The 19,975-nt window shown below is 43.1% G+C and overlaps 1 protein-coding gene across 4 annotated transcripts in view; it reads right to left on the bottom strand.

Moving 5' to 3' along the window:
- Positions 1-17,773, bottom strand: part of frem1a (Fras1 related extracellular matrix 1a) — a 39,255-nt gene extending 21,482 nt beyond the window's left edge. For 2 of the 4 annotated variants that reach the window (XM_016666772.1, XM_007543280.2), the window contains exons 1-2: positions 17,709-17,773; positions 10,918-11,329 (exon numbers count right to left, since the gene is read on the bottom strand). In XM_016666772.1, coding sequence (XP_016522258.1) covers positions 10,918-11,160 — 243 coding nt within the window. In that variant the 5' untranslated portion in view covers positions 11,161-11,329; positions 17,709-17,773. Of the gene's footprint in view, positions 1-10,917; positions 11,330-17,524; positions 17,566-17,708 lie in introns of all 4 variants that reach the window. The other 2 variants (XM_016666773.1, XM_007543279.2) reach the window with 2 other exon arrangements.
- Between the last annotated feature and the right edge of the window lie 2,202 nt (positions 17,774-19,975).

The following is a 19,975-nucleotide window of genomic DNA, read 5'->3' as shown; positions in this document are numbered from 1 at the left end:
TCTGTCTGATCCAAACAGATCAACTGAACTCTGTGAGTGTTTTACCCTGCGCGGTCCGGTGTGCCCTTTTACCAGGTTTTTTTATTTTATTTTTTATTTTTTGCATGGTTTCGCTTCTCCGAAACGGACAGATGCTACGTCTGCAGCCCCTCCAGAACGCCGCTCTCCTGGGTAACGTGTACCAAGGCTCCATTTGTTAAATAAACTGCTGGATGAGTTACTCCCAGCGGTTTCTAATTCTTCGCAGCGGCGGAGCCGCATCTGCAGTGGTTAAGCAGCGGACTGCGCATGTTACAGTCTAATTAACTTTTGCATCGTCATTTATTTCCTCAAGATAAACTGCTGGCTCCTCAAATGGATTAACACAACGTTGCATTCTCTTTAGTTTTCTCTGGTCTGTAATGAAGACTTGAATTTAACGCGCCATTTCAACCAAAGGTTTGTAATGCGCTTCCTAACCAGACGCTCCAAAGCGTCCGGTCCATAACTCTTCAACACGCTGTCGGCTCCCAGTCAGAAAGACGCATTTAGTTCAGAGTCCATGAGATGATTTTTAGAAAGGATTTTTTTTAATTAATTGATTTCAGTTGCCTCTGAGACTAAATCTTTGCATAAACTCTATAATGTCTGCCCATGTGACTTGTTTTTATTATTTGTTTGCTTACCTTTAAACAACTGATTTAAATATTGTAATTTTTAAACTGAGCAGTAATTTTACATCTATGGAAACTCAAACTTCAATACATAAAATCATTTATGCCCCCAGCCATGCTTTATGAAACTTGGTACACATGAGTATCTTGTCAGGACCTACAAAAAAGTCTCTTGAAGGCATGGTCTAAACCCAACAGGAAGTCCGCTATTTTGAATCAAAGCTTCCATTTTGTCTGTTTTATTGATGTCATATCTGAGCGAACTCGTCCTACAGTTTTTGAGATCCAGGCTTCACACTCAGTCAGCACAGTCTTGAGGCNTCATTATAAGCCTCTACAGAACTGAATGAGGGAAGTCAACCTTTTGTCTGGGGTGTGTTTTAGCAGGGATGCACTCCTGATTTGTACCGTCAATGTGGCCCGTTGAGTGTGGCCAATATGCTGAAGTGGCCCTCGGTGAAATTGAGTTTGACACCCCTGCCGTAGGTCATAGAGATCTGAAACTTGGTACGTAGATAGATTCCCCCAAATTAAGAAAAAATGTCTCTTGGAGGTACCCTCTAAAATGGACAGGGACGTGGCCATTTTGGGTCAAATGTCAAATTTTGGCCATCTTTCATTTTTACTCACGTCAAACTTTGATAAATTCCTTGAAATTTCGACCTATTGGCTTCATTCTTGGTCAGAATGCAGTTAAGGCATGGGGCTTTAAAAGTTATCAAAAAAATTTACTTTTCATATATGCTCAGGGGGCGTGGCAGAGCAGCGAACTTGGCATACTCGCCAAAACAAAAAAAACGCTATAACTTTCACATGAAAATCTCAATTGGCACCAAACATGGCCTGAGGGATCCTGGCTGGATGCCTGACAATCCTATATAATTGTAATCTGATGTCATATAAGCCCCGCCCCCTCAGAACAGGAAGTGACTTTTTTTACTTGGAAAGCTCCATCTCTGGCTCTCTTGACCTAATCAAGATGATCTTGAGTCAGATGACTGATAAGTTGGTCTCACTTGCTTTAAAGAGCTCAGAGTTTTCAGTGGAGGGCATGGCCGTGGCAGCGCGGCGAAGTCACAGGTCTCGCTGCCGCCATACGTTTGGCTCTAAATTCCACATGTTTTGGCCCAGCTGCACCAAACTCACTGAGATCGATCCTTGTCCATCCACCGACAGGAACCCAGTGCAATATATTTGGGTGTGGCCTATTTCCTCCACAGTACCTCCTAGAATATTTGTAAAAAAATCAGCTCTAAGCCATGCTTTACCCACAATTATGAAACTTGGTACCGTGTATCTTGTCAGGTCCTACAAAAAAGTCTCTGGGAGTCATGGTCTAAACCCAACAGGAAGTCGACCATTTTGGATCAAAACCACCATCATGTCCATTTTATTGACGTTGTATCTGAGCAAACTCGTCCTAGAGCTTTTGAGATTCAGGCTTCAAACTCAGTCAGCACAGTTTTGAGGCATTGAGGGTCAAAAGTTATCAAAGGAATTTTCCTGTGTCAAAGCATGTGGGCGTGGCCAAGCCTCAAATCTGGCCATTCTCCATGAAACATCAAGGTGGAATAACTTCCCCTCATTAATGCCCAGCTGCACCAAACTCACAGAGATTGATCCTTGTCAACCCCCAACAGAACTGCAGTCCAATATTTGGTGGGCGTTGCCTAATTCCTCCACAGCACGCCCTAGAATTAAAAAAAAACATCAGCCCCCAGCCATGCTTTATGAAACTTGGTACACATGAGTATCTTGTCAGGACCTACAAAAAAGTCTCTTGGAGCCATGGTCCAAACCCAACAGGAAGTCCGCCATTTTGAATCAAAGTTGCCATTTTGTCTGTTTTATTGATGTCATATCTGAGCGAACTCGTCCTACAGTTTTTGAGATCCAGGCTTCACACTCAGTCAGCACAGTCTTGAGGCATTGAAGGTCAAAAGTTATCAAAGGAATTTTCCTATGTCAAAGCATGTGGGCATGGCCAAGCCTCAAATCTGGCCATTCTCCATGAAACATCCATCCATCCATTTTCTGTACAACCTTGTCCCTAGTGGGGTTGGGATAGGTGCTGGTGCCTATCTCCAGCTAAGGTTCCGGGCAAGAGGTGGGGTACACCCTGGACAGGTCGCCAGTCTGTCGCAGGGCAACACAGAGAGACAGACAGGACACACAACCATGCACACACACACCTAGGGACAATTTGGAGAGGCCAATTTGGAGAGTCATGTTTTTGGACTGTGGGAGGAAGCCGGAGTACCTGGAGAGAACCCACGCATGCGCAGGGAGAACATACAAACTCCATACAGAAAAACCCCAGGCCGGGAACTGAACCCAGGACTTTCTTGCTGCAAGGCAACAGCTCAACCAACTGCGCCACTGTGCAGCCCGCCCCCATGAAATATCAAGATGGAATAACTTCCCCATATAAGCTCCCAGCTGCATCAAACTTCATTTGTATCATCACAGACCAGAGTTCATCACATTCAAATGGTCAATTGGTGACATCACTTTAGCCCCGCCCCTTCCAACAGGAAGTCACCTTTTGGAAGGAGCAGTTAGAGCAATTGCTCTAAATCATACATGCATTATCCTATTTGCAGTACACTTATTAGGCTTGACCTTTGTTAGCCTCTAAAGAGCCCAATAGCTTGAAATTGCAATTCATTTCGACTGTGCTTATGCATCGTCAGGGAGCACTGCAGAAGATGTCGGTGTGTATTGCCTGGCCGACAGCTACGGGAACTGTGCGAGAGCGTCGGCGGTGGCGAGAGCATGGCTTTGCTGGAACCCCTGCGGTCGCCACCAGGCCTTCGGTGCACTATGCTGCGAGGGCCTCCAACACTGCTTGTGGCTTTAGTTATTTTTGCGATTATTAATAAGTGCTCCCCTGTAGTGGTTGATTAGTTAATTTTAAACTCCTGCTCTGCTTGTTATTTTGGTAATGGAACCGAAACACACAGATTTGCGCAACACCTTGTTGAAACAATGATTACAGAGATTATTATTTTTGTTGGGTCATTAATATGAACACGTTTTGATTTTTTTGTTATTGTTGTTTAATAAAGTTACAAACGTTTTGATAAGGAGTCAGAGGAGGACGTAATAGTCTCAACATCCTGCTGGCGTTCAGTTTGTCACCTACCGCTGAGATCGACGTATTGCACCCCTGCTCTAACAAAGCACGAAGAATTCAGAAACAATATGAAAAGGGAAAAAAGCTATTTATTAACTGATTAAGTCGTGTTTTAGATTGTTCTTGAAAAACTAATCAGTCACGGCTGATTACCAATTGATTTTTTACAGCAGACAGCCGCTCCCCTGTGTACCCCGCTAAATCTTTTAGGGGTACGTAGTACCTGACCGTACCCGACTATTTTCACCCCTGCCAACACGTCAGTCAACACCTCTGCACAATAATTCAGCGCAGTGTGTGGCAGCATTTTTCCATATTAAATGCAATTTGTCACTGTACAGCTAGCTTTGCTAACATCACGTCGACAGAGTTTACCTTTCTTTGAGCTTCTTTTCTAATGCCCCTTTTCCACCGGCTCCAGGGTTGCCACCTTTCAGAAATTAAAATAAGGGACGCCCACCACGGCACGTCGCCCTATTCTTATGGGGTGAGATGGCCGCTGCAGTGATAGACAATATTTTATGGCAGTGTTTTTTGTTTTAAAATGTGATCCATGGAGCAATCATTTATACACAGAGTACTCCAAACTTGTACTCCAATCAGGGTAGCATACCTTAAACATGTTTAATTAAGCAAGTGTAAAATGTATTTGGTAAACTGCTCAACTAATGAGTAACTGATCATAACACCTAATTTAATAATCAAAATGTGTCCTCAGGCAGGGCTCCAAAAGTTATGTGAAAAGTTTGGTATTGTAAAGAGTATTACTAAAATATTTATACAAATGAGTCAGGTTTCGAGGCTGGTTCTAGATCAAATTTACCACGAGGGCCAGTGTTGCCAGTGTTTTTTCATGGAGACACTTAAAAAAGAATGAAACAAAACAAAACAAAACAAAACAAAACAAAAAAAAACAGAGCAATATTTCATTATTTGATATATCAAGTGAGCCAAAGTGTTAATCTTATAGTACGATTTGTTCTTTAAATGGCCATTTGTACTTTCGGCTGATAACACTATACATTAAATAAGCAAATAATTGCTTATTTAATAATCAAACCATAACAGTCTACTAAAACCACAATAAGAAACTTAATTAATCCATAAAAAATGTTCTGTACCATATCAGCCTCAGGAGATGCTTGAGGGATGAAGAGACGCTGGTGTCTGCTTCTTTGGGTTCTAACGGGTCTGCAGTTCCTCTCTTGATCCATTCTGTTTGACATCATGCAGCACTGCACACCGCGCCAGGATGAACATATTTGTTTTAATGGGCTGTATTCATCCTCACTAACATGTTCAGCCTGGGATTTGAGTCTTCCCTCTCACGTCTGTATCTATACGAGAGGTTTTGGTTCTAAGGATGGTGGAGTATCAGGTTGAGGATGTTTTAAAAAGACCTGGGTTGAAAGCAGCTCACAGTGGCTGCGTAGTGTCCGTCCTGTGTTTTATTTTGGTCATTATTGTTATAATTAGTCTTGATATGTGTGTGATAGGCGTGTCTATCGGATATCTATAGTATCCCGTATCGGTTCAATACAGGACGGAACATTTAACAGCCAAATATGGGACAATTCCGTATTTTAAGGGACAGGTGGCAACCCTAGTTGGAACAACCATACAGGACACAGACTTTAGACATATTGTTGCTGGATCAACAGAAATAAATGGGCTGCATTTACTTCCGGTGTTCAGTCAGATCAGCATACGCTGTGCTACATCATCTGAAACCCAGCAATAATTTAATGCTAACCAACCAATAGGCAGAAACTGAAGCCTTCAGACACCGCCCTTTTCATTGACAGGAGGCAATGCATACAATAAAGTAAAAAGAGTAGGCAAGGAAATGTAAAAATAGCAACGCATGCATAAGGAAAAGGAAAAACAAAACATATACATTTCTCAATGAAAATGGAAAAGGAAAAAAATATATATATATGGAATTATTTCTAATTGTTTCAGTCTTGGTCATCCAATTAATGTGTTTGGTTTAAAAATGTGCCCTATTGGGAAAATGATAAAACCTTTCATCATGAGTTATTGCCAAGAAGTTATTGCCATGCCAGTACACATTGATTTGTATCATTAGATGGGGGGCGTGTCAGGTAAAGAGTCAGTCTTGTGTATTCAATTCAGGTTTGTTTATGATGAGACAAGTTTTCAATGCCACTGCAAGTAAGTCAGGTCTTACTCACCTCTTGAAAATACAAGTTGTCAATTAGCCTCTTTAAAACTAAAACTGAAATATTTGTCAGTTTATACAGTTAATAATGATAAAATATATAAAACAAAACAAACATATCAGATAGTCAAACCTCAGATTCAGGAAGAGCAGTGTGGTTTTCGTCCTGGTTGTGGAACACTGGACCAGATCTACTCCCTCAGTAGGGTCTTGGAGTTTACCTGGGAGTTCGCCCAACTTGTCAACATGTACTTTGTGGACTTGGAGAAGGTTTTTGACCATGTCCCTTGGTCAAAAGGGACATGGTCGCCCTGTTGTGGGATCTCTTGGAGTATGGGGTAAGAGGCCATTTGATGAAGACTGTTATGTCCCTGTATGACTATGGCGTCAGAGTCTGGTCCACATTGCCAGCAGTAAGTCGGGCTCGTTTCCCATGAGAATTGGACTCTGCCACCGATTCTGACCTTTACTTTTAAAGCCCATCACGCCTAACCACATTCCTCTACAGGAGTGTTTTTAAAACACAATTCGGAAAGCTGGACAGTGCAAGAGAGGGCGTGAAGGTCCGTTAAGGACAGAAATTCTAGGCGCAGCCAGGGTGTTGAGGGGATTTGTTGTGGTGGCCTTTGCTTTTTGTGGATGATGTAGTCCTATTGACCTCACTCATCTAGTTGTGATCTACAGCTTTCACAGTTCACAGCCGAGTGTGAAGCAGAAGGTCTGTGAAGGAATCTTCTATTTAACCACACCCCCAACCCCGGCGCCGGTGACAACCTGCCATGACACACATATTTTTATACCTGATAGTCTGGTTCGCCATTTCTCCCTTTAGCGCTAGACTTTCATTTTTTTTTTTGTATTTAGCCTGTGCTATCAACCACTTTCTTCTTTTGCAGTGGCCCCCAGGCCACTTGACATTCACATGCACTTGAACTGCAGAAGAGTTCATTTCAACTGAACTGTGACCTTGTAGGGGAACCAGAAATTGCTTTTGTCCACATCAGAGTTTAATTGCAAATCCATCCATCCATCCATCCATTTTCTTCTCCTTATCCGGGATCGGGACAGGGGGTAGCAGCTTAAGAAGGGAAGCCCAGACTTCCCTCTCCCCGGCCACTTGTTCCACCTTCTCCGGGGAATCCCAAAGCATTCTCAGGCCAGCCGAAAAACATAATTCCTCCAGCGTGTCCTGCGTCTTCCCCTGGGCCTCCTCTGGGTGGGATGTGCCCGGAACACCTCACCAGGGAGGTGTCCAGGAGGCATCCTGACCAGATGCCAGAGCCACCTCAACTGGCTCTTCTCGATGTGAAGGAGCAGCGGCTCTACTCTGAGTCCCTTCTGGATGACCGAGCTTCTCATCCTATCTCGAAGGGAGAGCCCAGACACCCTACGGAGAAAACCCATTTCGACCGCTTGTATCCGGGACCTCGTTCTTTCGGTCATGACCCAAAGATCATGACCATAGATGAGGGTAGGAACGTAGATCGACCGGTAAATCGAGAGCTTCGCTTTTTGACTCAGCTCTCTCTTCACCACGACAGACCGGTGCAGTGCCCACTTCACTACAGACACTGTGCCAATCTGCCTGTCGATCTCCCGCTCCCGTCTTCCCTCATTCGTGAATAAGATCCCCAGATACTGAAACTCCTGCACTTGGGGCAGGACATCCCCCCACCCCTGATCAGAGAAGGCACTCTACCCTTTTCTGACTCAAGACCATGGCCGGGGATTTGGAGGCACTGATCCCCATCCCAGCCGCTTCACACTCGACTGCGAACCACTCCAGCGAGAGCTGCAGATCACAGGACCACATCATCTGCAAAAAGCAGAGGTGCGATCCTAAGGCAACCAAAACAGATGCCCTCAACGCCTTGGCTGCGCCTAGAAATTCTGTCCATGAAAGTTATGAACAGATTCGGTGACAAAGGGCAGTCCTGATGGAGTCCAACTCTCACCGAAAATGAGACCCACTTACTGCCGGCAATGTGGACCAGACTCTGACACCGGTCGTACAGAGACCTGACAGCCCGTATCAAAGGGCACGGTACCCCATACTCCTGGAGGATCCCCCCCACAGGACTCTCCGAGGGACACGTTGAAACGCCTTCTCCAAGTCCACAAAACACACGTGGACCGGTCTGGTGAACTCCCAAGCACCCTCCAGGACCCTATTGAGTGTAAAGCTGGTCCAGTGTTCCATGACCAAGACGAAAACCACATTGCTCTTCCTGAATCCGAGGTTCACTTATCCAATGGACCCTTCTCTCCAGGGCCCTCGAATAGATCTCGCCAGGGAGGCTTAAGAGTGTGACCCCTCTGTAATTGGAGCACACCCTCCGGTCCCCCTTTTTGAACAGGGGGACCACCACCCCAGTCTGCCAATCCAGGGGAACTCCCCCCGATGTCCATGCAATATTGCAGAGTCGCATCAGCCAACAAAACCCTACAACATCCAGAGCCTTAAGGAACTCTGGCCGAATCTCATCCTCCCCTGGGGCCCTGCCACCGAGGAACTTTTAAACCACCTTGGCAACCTCGTCCCCAGAGATTGGAGAGCCCGACCCAGAGTCCCCAGGCTCAGCTTCCTCAATGGAAGGCATGTTGGTGGGATTGAGGAGGTCTTTGACTTCAAATTCTGCCCACCGGCCCACAACGTCCCGAGTCGAGGTCAGTAGCACACCATCCCCACTATAAACAGTTTTGGTGCTGCACTGCTTCCCCCTCCTGAGACACCGGATGGTGGACCAGAATCGCCTTGAAGCCTTACGGAAGTCTTTTTCCTCCCTTTGACTGCCGGTACCCATCATCTGCTTCTGGTATTCCACAGACCAAAAAGGCCCGATAAGACTCATTCATCCCTCACCGAAGGTGTCCACCAATGGGTTCGAGGGTTGCCGCCACGACAGGCACTGACAACCTTCCGGCCACAGCTCCGATAAGCTGCCTCAACAATGGAGGCACAAAGCATGGTCCACTCAGACTCGATGTCCCCCACCTCCCTCGGAACGTGTTCAAAGTTCTGCCGGAGAAGGGAGTTAAAGCTCCGTTTCACAGGAGACTCTGCCAGATGTTGCCAGCAGACCCTCACAACATGTTTGGGCCTGCCAGGTCTGACCGGGTTCCTCCCCCACCACTGGAGCCAACTCACCACCAGGTAGTGGTCAGTGGACAGTTCCGCACCTTTCTTCACCCGAGTGTCCAAGACATACGGCCACAGATCCGACAAAACAATGACAAAGTCGATCACTGAACTGCCTTGGTGCCAAGTGCACATATGGACACCCTTATCCCTGAACATGGTGTTCGTTATTGACAATCTGTGACGAGCAACAGAACACCCCTCGAGTTCAGATCGGGGGGGCCGTTCCTCCCAGCCACGACCCTCCAGGTCTCACTATCATCGCCCACGTGAGTGCTGAAGTCCCCCAGCAGAACAAGGGAGTCCCCTGGAGGGGCAGTCTCCAGTACCCCCTCCAAGTATTCCAATAAGGGTGGGTAATCTGAACTGTTGTTCGGCCTGTAAGCACAAACAACAGTCAGAAACTGATCCCCCACCCATAGGCGGAGGGAGGCTACCCTCTCGTTCACCGGGGTAAACCCCAACGTACAGGCGCTGAGATGTGGGGCAAAAAGTATGCCCACTCCTGCCTGGCGCCTCTTACTTTGGGCAACTCCAGAGTGGAATTATGTCTAGCCCCTCTCAAGGAGACTGGTTCCAGAACCAGAGCCATGCGTCGAGATGAGACTGACTATTTCTAGCCGGAACCTCTCAACCTCACACACTGGCTCTGGCTCCTTCCCCAGCAGAGAGGTGACATTCCACGTCCCAAGAGCCAGCTTCTGCAACTGAGGATAGGACCGCCAGGGCCACCTCCCTCGGCCACCACCCATCACACACTGCACCCGACCCCTTTGGCCCCTCCTACAGGTGGTGAGCCCATTGGAAGGGGTACCCATGTTTCCTCTTCGGGCTGAGCCTGGCTGGGCTCCATGGGTAAAAGCCCAGCCACCAGGCGCTCACCAACATGCCCCACGTCCAGGCCTGGCTCCAGAGTGGGGCCCCGGTGACCCGCATCCGGGCGAGGGAACATAAAATCCAATGTTCACTTTCATCAAAGGGGTCTTCGGTCTGCATTTTGTCTGGTCCCTCACCTTGCCTTGGGTGACCCTACCAGGGGCATAAAGCCCCAGACAGCAAAGCTCCAGCAGAGCAAATTCACACCTTTCCAAATTAAACTCACTTTCTAGGCAAACAAACTGGAGTTTGATTAAAGCAGACAAAACAGTGTTGGCGTGAATGCACCCCTGAATTCTCTGCAGTAGCATTGGAAACTTATCGGGAAAACAAAGTTTCACCATCTAATGCACATGTGTCAAACTCCAGTCCTGGAGGGCCACTGCCCTTCAATTTTTAGATGTGCCTCTGCTGCACCACACCTGAATAGAATAATTAGGACATTAGCAAGACTCTGGAGAACTTATCTACACAAGAAGGAGGTAATTAAGCAATTTCATTCCAGTGTTTTGTACTTGTGGCACATCTAAAAACTGCAGTACAGTGGCCCTTGAGCACTGGACTTTGACACCCCTGGTCTAATGTGTGTATCATCATACATTCTTCAATGTCACTGTTTCTTTTTTCAGTGACATTTTAATTTTCAATGCCAAATCAGTGTCAGCTGTCACAGTTTTAGCTCCGTATATATATGAGGAACCATGGACAGCTGACACATACATGAGATGATTGGTACCCCAGCCCTGAGTCTTTGATATATCAACTTTAAGACAGATATATCAAAGGTAGAGATATAGGCTGGTGCAGCCTATATCACCAGCCTATATCAAAGGCTGGTGCAGCGACAACTTGAAGAACCTGTTGTTCAAATTGTTTTAGTCCTGGTAAAAATAATTAGCTTTTTTTATCTTGTACATGAGGTTTCCATTACCTGTGGCACAAGTTTTCCCACTCTTTGAGTTATGGGCTCATTTAATACTACTTCCACCTTGCATACATCCTTCTGAGCAGGAACATGGAACTGCAGATCCTCTTCCTGAAGGTAGATTGACTGACCTCGTTTCACCTTTAAACCTTTATTGACTTTTACTAGTGAACAAAGAGATTTGCAGGTCAGTAAAAGCAGAAGCACCACAAGCAAGGAGAAGGCCAGTGTGTGACCTGGAAAACCCATCGCTTTCAGTCCCAAGGCGTTACAGGCAGGATATCTAGCAGCCTCCAGATGAAAGCTGGGTCTCTGTCACCAACGTACTCCAGTCAGAGTTTGTCTGGGATTTGCTCAACTTTACATTTGATAGCATGACAAGCTGCGCCTTTTATTGGGTCACATGGTCAGTGGGGATCTGTGGAAAACACAACATTTCAGGCTAAGGCATTTCATAAATAAGCAAAAAAGTATTCAACACATCAAGAAAACTAATTTGTTCTCAAGTAGTTTACCATTTCAACTCTTCCTGCTTTATATTTGTGTATAAATCTTTTAATACTCATTTAATAACTCATAAAAAATATGATTTTTTGATATTTATTAAAACTGTCACTATGTTACAGTATAATATAATCACAATATAATCTGTGAAAAAAAAAAAATTACCACTGCCTTATACCAGTGCTCCCAGTGTTAACTATTGAAATACACAGCTCCATCAGAAACAACCAGTCAGAGCCAGGAGGAGGGTTTTAGCACTGTCAGTCACTCCCATGTGCACACTGCTCACATCCTACCACTTGCTCTCTGCTCAGCTACAACTGGTTCACCTCAACATACTATGAATGCTCAGACTAGTTAGTGTGATAGCTAATAAAAAAATTTCTTGGATTGGTTCTTTGTTTCTCTGCCTTAATTAACACATTAAGGCAGAGTGCATAAGGGTGATTGACAGCACTAAGACCCTCCTCTTGTCCGTGACTGATAATTTTGACTGGGAGCGGTCCATTCCTTCAGGTGTTAATATACCACAGGGTGGAGGTGGAGGAGCGCAAGCTTTTCACAGATTAGCTGTTTCATGCTATCATAACATGACTGTTTTAACAAATATGGAAAAAAACATATATTTGTAAAAGTTTCATACCATATATTAAACCCTGGCTTACAAGTTTCTTATTTTTAATTTTAGTTGAAGTTTTTAATGAGTTATGCAGATAAACAGTCATGAGGACGACATGTAAATGTCTTTTTGTTTCTTAATTATTTTTATTTGTCATGATCCACCTGTTCGAGCTGTTTGAGTTTTGTTTTTAATCAGTTTTAATGAGATGCTTTTAGTGTCATTGTCATTGGGTACAGCTGCTTGGTATTACAGTGATCCCTCGCGATCTCACTGCTTCCTGGACTTTTTTGTGCAGTTTTTTTTTCACAGTGCATTGTGTTCTGCATCCTGATTGGCTAAACCGTCTCCGAGCTCCTTCTCTACCTGTGTGCCAATAACGTTACGGTATTTAAATATAAGTAATACAGATTGGCCATTCAGATGAAAGCTGAAAACTTTGAATGCATGTTGGAAAAAACTGTGGCCAGAATCAACGCAAAACCCGACCGGAGGCTCGCTTGACGAGATCCATCGTTCTGCCGTAGATACAGCTGTGAATCTCATGGGGCAGGTTGGAGGAGACGCTTTAATGGATCACATTAAGGCTGGATTGATGAACACGCACATCTGCTGACCTGAAAACAGGTTTTGTTCTTTGGTTTAAATATAGAGTATTTAATTATGCTGTATAATCCCTGCCAGCATGCCTAGGTGGGCCCCATATGGGGGAAAGGTGGGCAGACATATGGGTCCCATATGGGTTTGTCCGTGGGTTCCACGGTGGCCCCACATGGGTTTGGGTGGGCCCACATGAGAGAAACCATGTGGGCCCACCACCATGTAGGGCCCATGTAGGGTCCATGGGCAAACCCATGTGGGACCGCCGTGGAACCCGTGGACAAACCCATATGGGACCCATCTGGTCTGCCCTCCTTTTCCCCATATGGGGCCCACCTAGGCAGGGAATAATTGTAAAAACTAAAGGTAACTACTTCGCGGTTTTCACTTATCGCGGGTTATTTTCGGAACACAACCCCTGCGAAAAACAAGGGATCACTGTACTTTCAAACAACTGAAAGTAATACAATTCTTTGTATTACTGTTCGTATTGAGTTCCTTACTTCTTCCTTATGTCCTTTTATGTGCATAGTTAGATCTTCTGTGTTTCCATTCAGGTTCTCTTGTGCATATTACCTTCCCTCAGCTCCCTACCTGCTCTGCATCTTGTTTATTGGACTTATATGATTTCCATCTCACTCATCATGTCTCAAAGAAACTCCTTAGTTTCTTTTTCTCACTGTTGGATTCTACAGTTGCCCCTGTCCAGTCTGTGTTTTTCCTTCATGTTTTGTGGTAATAATAACAATCATAAACTGTTGCAAAACAGCCAAATGCAAAAAAGCATTTGATTAGAGCACTGCCTTTACATGGAGAATCATTATTAATCATCTGAAAATGGACTTTCTAACATCATAAATAAGACTAGTTCAAGACAAGAGGGAAAGAAAACAGAGCTTGTTTTTCTCAGAGGAAACTCATTTAAAGGGAGTTTTGAGGCATGTTCTACATCTCTATTAGGAAACTCTGTTCCCTGCTGAGCCAGGAAATATGTACATGAACAAGATGTGGCCTCACCCTGAGGCTAAGCACTCATCCATGTAATGACATGATGTTTGCTGGTGACCTCTGACATTCACAAAGTCAGCAGGGGGTAAATGTCCTACAAAAACATCGGTAACACTTTATTTGATGGGGTGTGCATAAGACTGGCATGACACTGTCATAATCATGATAAAACATCTGTCATGAACATGAAGGAGTCTTTATGAATGTCTATGATAGTTGTCATGAAGTGTCATTTGATAAATAATGACACTTTTAATGCAAAATTGCATTAAAAGTCCCAACTTTGAATGATTTTGTAAATAATGACATTTTAATGCAAAGTTGGCATTTTAATGGACTTTCAATGAATTTCTACAGCAACTTTGCATTAAAATTGTCATTACTTACCGAATTACACTTCATGACATCAGTCATAGACATTCATAAAGACTTCTTCATGTTCACGACAGATGTTATGTCATCTTTATGACAGTGTCATGTCAGTCTTATGCACACCCCGTCAAATAAAGTGTTACCAAAACGTCAGTAATGACCTTATGGGGCTTATATTGGAAATAATTTTAATGTAAAATGTTTTAATATAATGATGGTCTAATTTCTGCTAATATTATCATAATCATTCTATTTTTTCTTTCTTGTTTTTCCTTTTCCTGGTAGCATAGAAAGGGTTCCATTTCATCACTTTTACTTTGAGGAAGTTTACTGAGCTGTTTAACTCTAACAGGCTTCAGATTTTATTCTTCTGCATTCTTTTAACACTTTAACAGAACACCTTCCTGGACCTCCCACCCACAGAAAGCAGCCTGTAATCAGCCTCGGAGCTGAGGAGCATGTTGCAGCCTGTTCACTCAGACAATGCTTGTGTTTTAGGAGTTGAAAAGATCTTGTTTAAAAGTGCCAAGATGGGGTTTCAGATGGTTCTGAGCAGCAGTGTGCATCTGACTTCAGCAAAATATCAGCACTACCTGATTTCTTCACCCCTGTGAATTATGTTGTGATTCAATCCATTTAATTTTGTAAGTTCATCTGGTTTGACCTGAGAATACCCTTATACATAGTATACCGTAAAAAATATTCACACCCATGAAATAGTTCACATTTTCTCACCTTACACTACAAACTTCACTGTATTTTATTTAGATTTTACCTGACAGATAGACTGAGGGGAAGCAAATGAGTAAATAGTTTTTAATATTTTTAGAAACAAAAATCTAAAAAGCATGGCATCTAGTTGTACTCAACCTTGTTTAATCTAGTAATTTAGTAGTTTCCATTTAGTCAAAGCAACTGATTGCACTGTATACTCCTGCATTCACTATTCTGGAGACATCACTGCTAAAACTCACCCCACAGTAAAACTCAAAGTTGGGCAAAAGAGTAGTCTTTGGAGCTCAGCCTCTGAGAAAGTTAGATTTTGCTAACTTTTTGACATACCAAAGAATTAATTCAAAATTTTGATTGAGGTATGTTGGAGCAAGGATGCCTCCAATAGTTGCAGGACAGCGGTGCTTGAGGACTGGAGTTGCAGACCACTGATCTATGTGGACAAATCAAGTGACTACAAGGCACTGCTCAAAGTCTGTGAAGAGGAGAATTTTAGACATAAACTGAAAATAATTTTTTTTAATTGGTTTCTTGCAGATGTCCTACTTCAATGTTCTTGAGAAGACTTACTATGATTTATAACGACCAGAGTCAAAGGCAATGGGAAGACAGATGGAGCTAAATCCAAGACAATCCTGGAGGAAAACCTGTTAGAGGCTGCAAAAGACCTGAGTGGGGTAAAGGTTTACCTTCTACCAGGACAAACACCCTGAGCATGCAGCCAGTCTATGTATAAATATAGTTCAGACTTAGGATGTGCAAAACTAGTAGAGACCAACCCCAAAAGAACTGCAGAGTAAGATTATTCAAATGACACAGGGGAACAAAACGGAAATATTTCTTACATTTCAATTCAAAATTTGAATTTCCATTTCACAAATATGCAATGTTCTATCACATAAAGTCTGCAGCCACAAATGTCTTCATAGAAGACATTTGTGGCTGCAACAAGAAGAATATCAGAAATAGTCTCCTGATTAAACCACAAACAATCCCATTTTTAATAGTCTTCCAGAATAAATTCTTCTTTATGATGAGAAGAGACGACATTGCAGCAAAACCAGCTCCTAAAAAGAAACTATGTGGTCTGATGGAAGAAAATGACGAGTTAGGACAGAGCCCTGACTCTAAAAACAGCCAGCACCTTAATGAAGAGCTGGAGCCCTGACCAAGAGCCAGAGGTTACCAGTCAACAGCAATGCTTTCTGTCTGATATGCCATGAAATGACAACCAGCACCAAACTGAAAAAAATTTCACATCTGAGTAAATAGCTCACTCATTCTTTCACTGATACAGTCAGTTCATATCCACTTACTGTGGAAAAATGCAAAGTGCTCTTTGATTTCTCAATAAAGATCTGTGTGGCCCAGTGACTGATGACCATCCCATTGGGAAGGCCTTAGATGGAGGAAAGAGTTCTGGGAAAGGTCCTGATGTTAACCAAAGCATTAACAAGACTTAAGCCCATCTACTTCCTGTCAAGTTGGACAATGAGTCTTCTCATGTTAAAGTAAAGACAAGCAAAGACAACGCCCCCATCAGAAAGGCTTGGACAGTTATTCCCCTACTGGCCTGTCAATAAGCAGAATGTTCAGTGTCTGTTGAGACACTGAACATTCTAACAGCAGTCTAACAGCAGATACTGCTTTAAACCCATAGCAGAACAAAGTGCTCTCCCTAATCCAAACCCAAACCAAACATTTATCTTAACCCAATAGAGCAGCACTTTGCTCTAGCCGACTTAAAAAGGGTCATTACAAAGGCTTTCACAATTTCTTTTCTGCTGGTTTTGAAAAATGTCATGATGTGTCCCATTTGTTACACAATAACAAAATACTCTGAAATGACATAATGAAGATGAACTTGGATAGGCTGAGAATTCTAACAAATCCAGCTCTCAAAATCCAATATGGCTTTCATTCACATTAGCCTGGTGAAAATCAACTTATTCTACGCTTCGCTTCATCCAGAAGTTCTCGGCTATTGAGGAACAATTTCAGCTGGAGGCATTGACAATGTTGAAGTTTGAAACAGCTGGATCTGATTTTTCCCAATTGCTAATGTTTGGTCGTGACATATGTAATGCAACTAACCAGAAGAAGCTGCGAAATTTGATGTGCTGTAAACAACTTTGTGTGAATAGGGTCACAACATCTTTACCGGTAATAAAATGTCTTAAATGTTCCTCTTACTCTGACTTTAAGTGCTCAGTATTTGGAAACATGGGTAGCTCTGTACATAGACATTCTGCAGAGATAGCAGGTATTAGGTGCCGAGATGTGACAAGCCTTAAAAATGTTTTAAGTAAAGTGCATCTATATTTACCACATATCATATATTAGAAAGTACAGGCATATTTGAACAGTTAGTTAGAAACTCAGTCTACTGTAACCATTGTTAATGGAATGGAATGGAATGGAATGTTTCATGCAACAAACAGCTCTGCTCCATAGCATACATCTAGTCACTGCATCTTTTAATTTCAGTAATGACAGGGTCCTCAGAGCTCTGCACAGTTCTAAGAAGAACATCCGGTGGGGAGAAAGAAAGCATTCTGCTGAAAACACAAGCTAGTGTTTGGCTGTCGTCCAGCAGCATGGAGCTTAGTGTGCAACAAAGAGACTGAAAAGGCTCCCAAATATTCCCACATTCCCACAACCAGAGCCCAGTGGCTCTGGTGTTCCCAGAAGTTCTTTGGAAAGCTTTAAAACGCTTACTTCTTTGAATGCACCACATTTGGTGGCATAGTGTCCTATAATTAAAAGCAAGATCATTACCATTGTGCATCTGGGCATTTTCATCATTCCTTCACAGGAACCTAGGCATAAATGCATATTTTTAAAGAGCAGATTTAGTGATTAGGAAGAGCTGAATATCTAGTTCCATATACTAAAATTAAATGAACAAAAAAAAGCATCTAGTGCAATGTTCTGAGCCGCAAACATGTAGGCATGTTCTTACCTGAACATCTGATCCTTTCTCCACTACCAGCTTCTTGCCGTGTGTTTTCAGCTACAACTGTTTCAGTAACTCCACCTCTGAGAGAGTAAGATTACTAAAGAGGGGAGGGACAGGAAAAGCAATGGATGGATTGTTTGTCCTGTTGCTTCTGTGGGATCAGTCATCTAAGAGGAAAAACTCAAAAATAAGCAACAGACTGAGATTAAAGTCTTATCTAAAACGTCTGTTGCTTTGTCATTACTGAACACAAGTGGATACAAATAAGAGGCTTAGCACTGTACCAATTTAACACTTGAACAGAGACAATGACATATTGCAAAGATTGCATGATTTCTACATGCATTTTACTGTTGCCAACAGAAAAAGCTTACAAGAGAAACAAATGCTTCTTCAACATCTTCTCGCCTTGTGTCCACATTCTGTCCATTTCAAACCCAAAGTTCAGCTTATTTCATTGTGATTGGTAACAGTCCTACACAAAATTTAAAAAAAAATGTGTGTGGAGGATTAAATATTTTAAGAGACCTGAAAAATGTTGCATTTTCCCCCTTTACCTTGGTTCCTCTAAATAAAATCCAGAGTAGAAATCTACCTTCAGAAGTCACCCAGCTGGTATATAATTGAATCTAAATGCAACTACTCTGTGGAGACTTCAGAAGTAGAGAACATAGGCAGATGTGTCTCCAGAGACATCTGGAGACACAAACCACTGACTCTCTTTCCTGCCAATGTAGGAGCGGCACTGAACAGGATTAAAATTCACAAGCCTAAAATGTGTAGACGGGCACAACAATTTTTATTCCATTTTAAATTATTTTTTATTTTTTAGCTATTTTTTTGTATTTGTCTTCAATAGCTTCTAGGTCATGTGACTTATTGACTCAAAATCAGTGTGAAATTGTTCTACTGGACTGTATAGATGAGATGAGGCGCACTCATTTTTATTCCATTTTAACTTTCTTTTTTGGCCGGCTGTTCTCTACCCCCTCAGGCACTCGGAGGTTCACTTAGGGACCATCAACAAATTTCCGAACCAAACACTCCTGACAAACTAATTGTGACAAACTGACACAAAAAAAGTGGTAATTCATGCTATTACATGATACACATTATTCTCTATTAAATTTTGAAGTCATATTCAATATTTTATTAATATATTACATCAATATTAAATAATATAATGTTTTCTTCAATAACTTATATGTCATGTGACCTATTGTCTAAAAATCAGCGTCAAATTGTTCTACTAGTCTGTATAGATGAGGCACACTGATTCCTATTCGATTTGAATCCTTTTTCTAGTTTTTAGGTATTTTTATATTTAAAAATTACTTCAATTGCTTCCAAGTCATGTTACCTAATTACTCAAAATCAGTATGAAATTCTTCTTCTAGACTGGAGAGATGAGGTGCACTCATTTTTATTCCATTTTGACCCCTTTTTTATTTTTTAGGTAATTTTATATTTTAAAAATATATTTATGTATTTTTTCTTCACCTCTCAATAGGCTACCATCTATCGTGGTGGATGGGTTTGAGGAGTTATGCTTTCAGGGACTTCATACCCCATATAGGGTCACCCAAGGCAGGCAAATCCTAGGTTGCATCCTAGGTTTGGTGCATAAGCTGTAGGTGCTTATGCACCAAACAGCACTTCAAGTTACCCACCCTTTTGGAAGAGTACAATCAATGGATGCAGTGTTCCTTTGCCTGGATGCAGATCACCAGGGCCTCACTCTGAAGCCAGGCCTGGAGGTGGGGCACCTTGGCAAGCACCTGGTGCCCGGGCTTTAACCCATGGAGCCTGGCCAGGCTCAGCCCGAAGTGGAATATGGGTTCACCTTCCAATGGACTCACCACCAGAGGGAAGGGCCAAAAGGGATGGGTGCAATGTGAGATGTTAAAAAGCCGAGGGCAGGGACCTAGGCAATCTGCACAGAAGCTTTCTCACTGGGCATGGAATGTCACCTCTTTGTTGGGGAAACAGCCTGAGGTGGTGTGTGAGGTTCAGAGGTTCCAACTAGAAATAGTTGGTCTCATCTCAGCGCATGACTTGAGTTCTGGAACCAGTTTTCTTGAGAGGGATTGGACATGCTTTCAGTCTAAAGTTGCCCCTGGTGAGAAGCCAGGGGCAGAAGGAGTGGGCATACTTGCTACCCTGCATCTTGGTGACTGTACAATGGAGTTCACCCCAGTGAACAAGAGGGTAGCCTCCCTCCTCCTACAAATGGAGGGATCCATCCCTCCATTTGTAGGAGGAGGGAGGCT

Source organism: Poecilia formosa, unplaced genomic scaffold (assembly GCF_000485575.1).
Source record: "Poecilia formosa unplaced genomic scaffold, Poecilia_formosa-5.1.2 Scaffold793, whole genome shotgun sequence".
Lineage (NCBI taxonomy): Eukaryota > Metazoa > Chordata > Actinopteri > Cyprinodontiformes > Poeciliidae > Poecilia > Poecilia formosa.
Note: the sequence above shows the minus strand (reverse complement) of the source record. Positions and strands in the feature narration are given on the sequence as shown.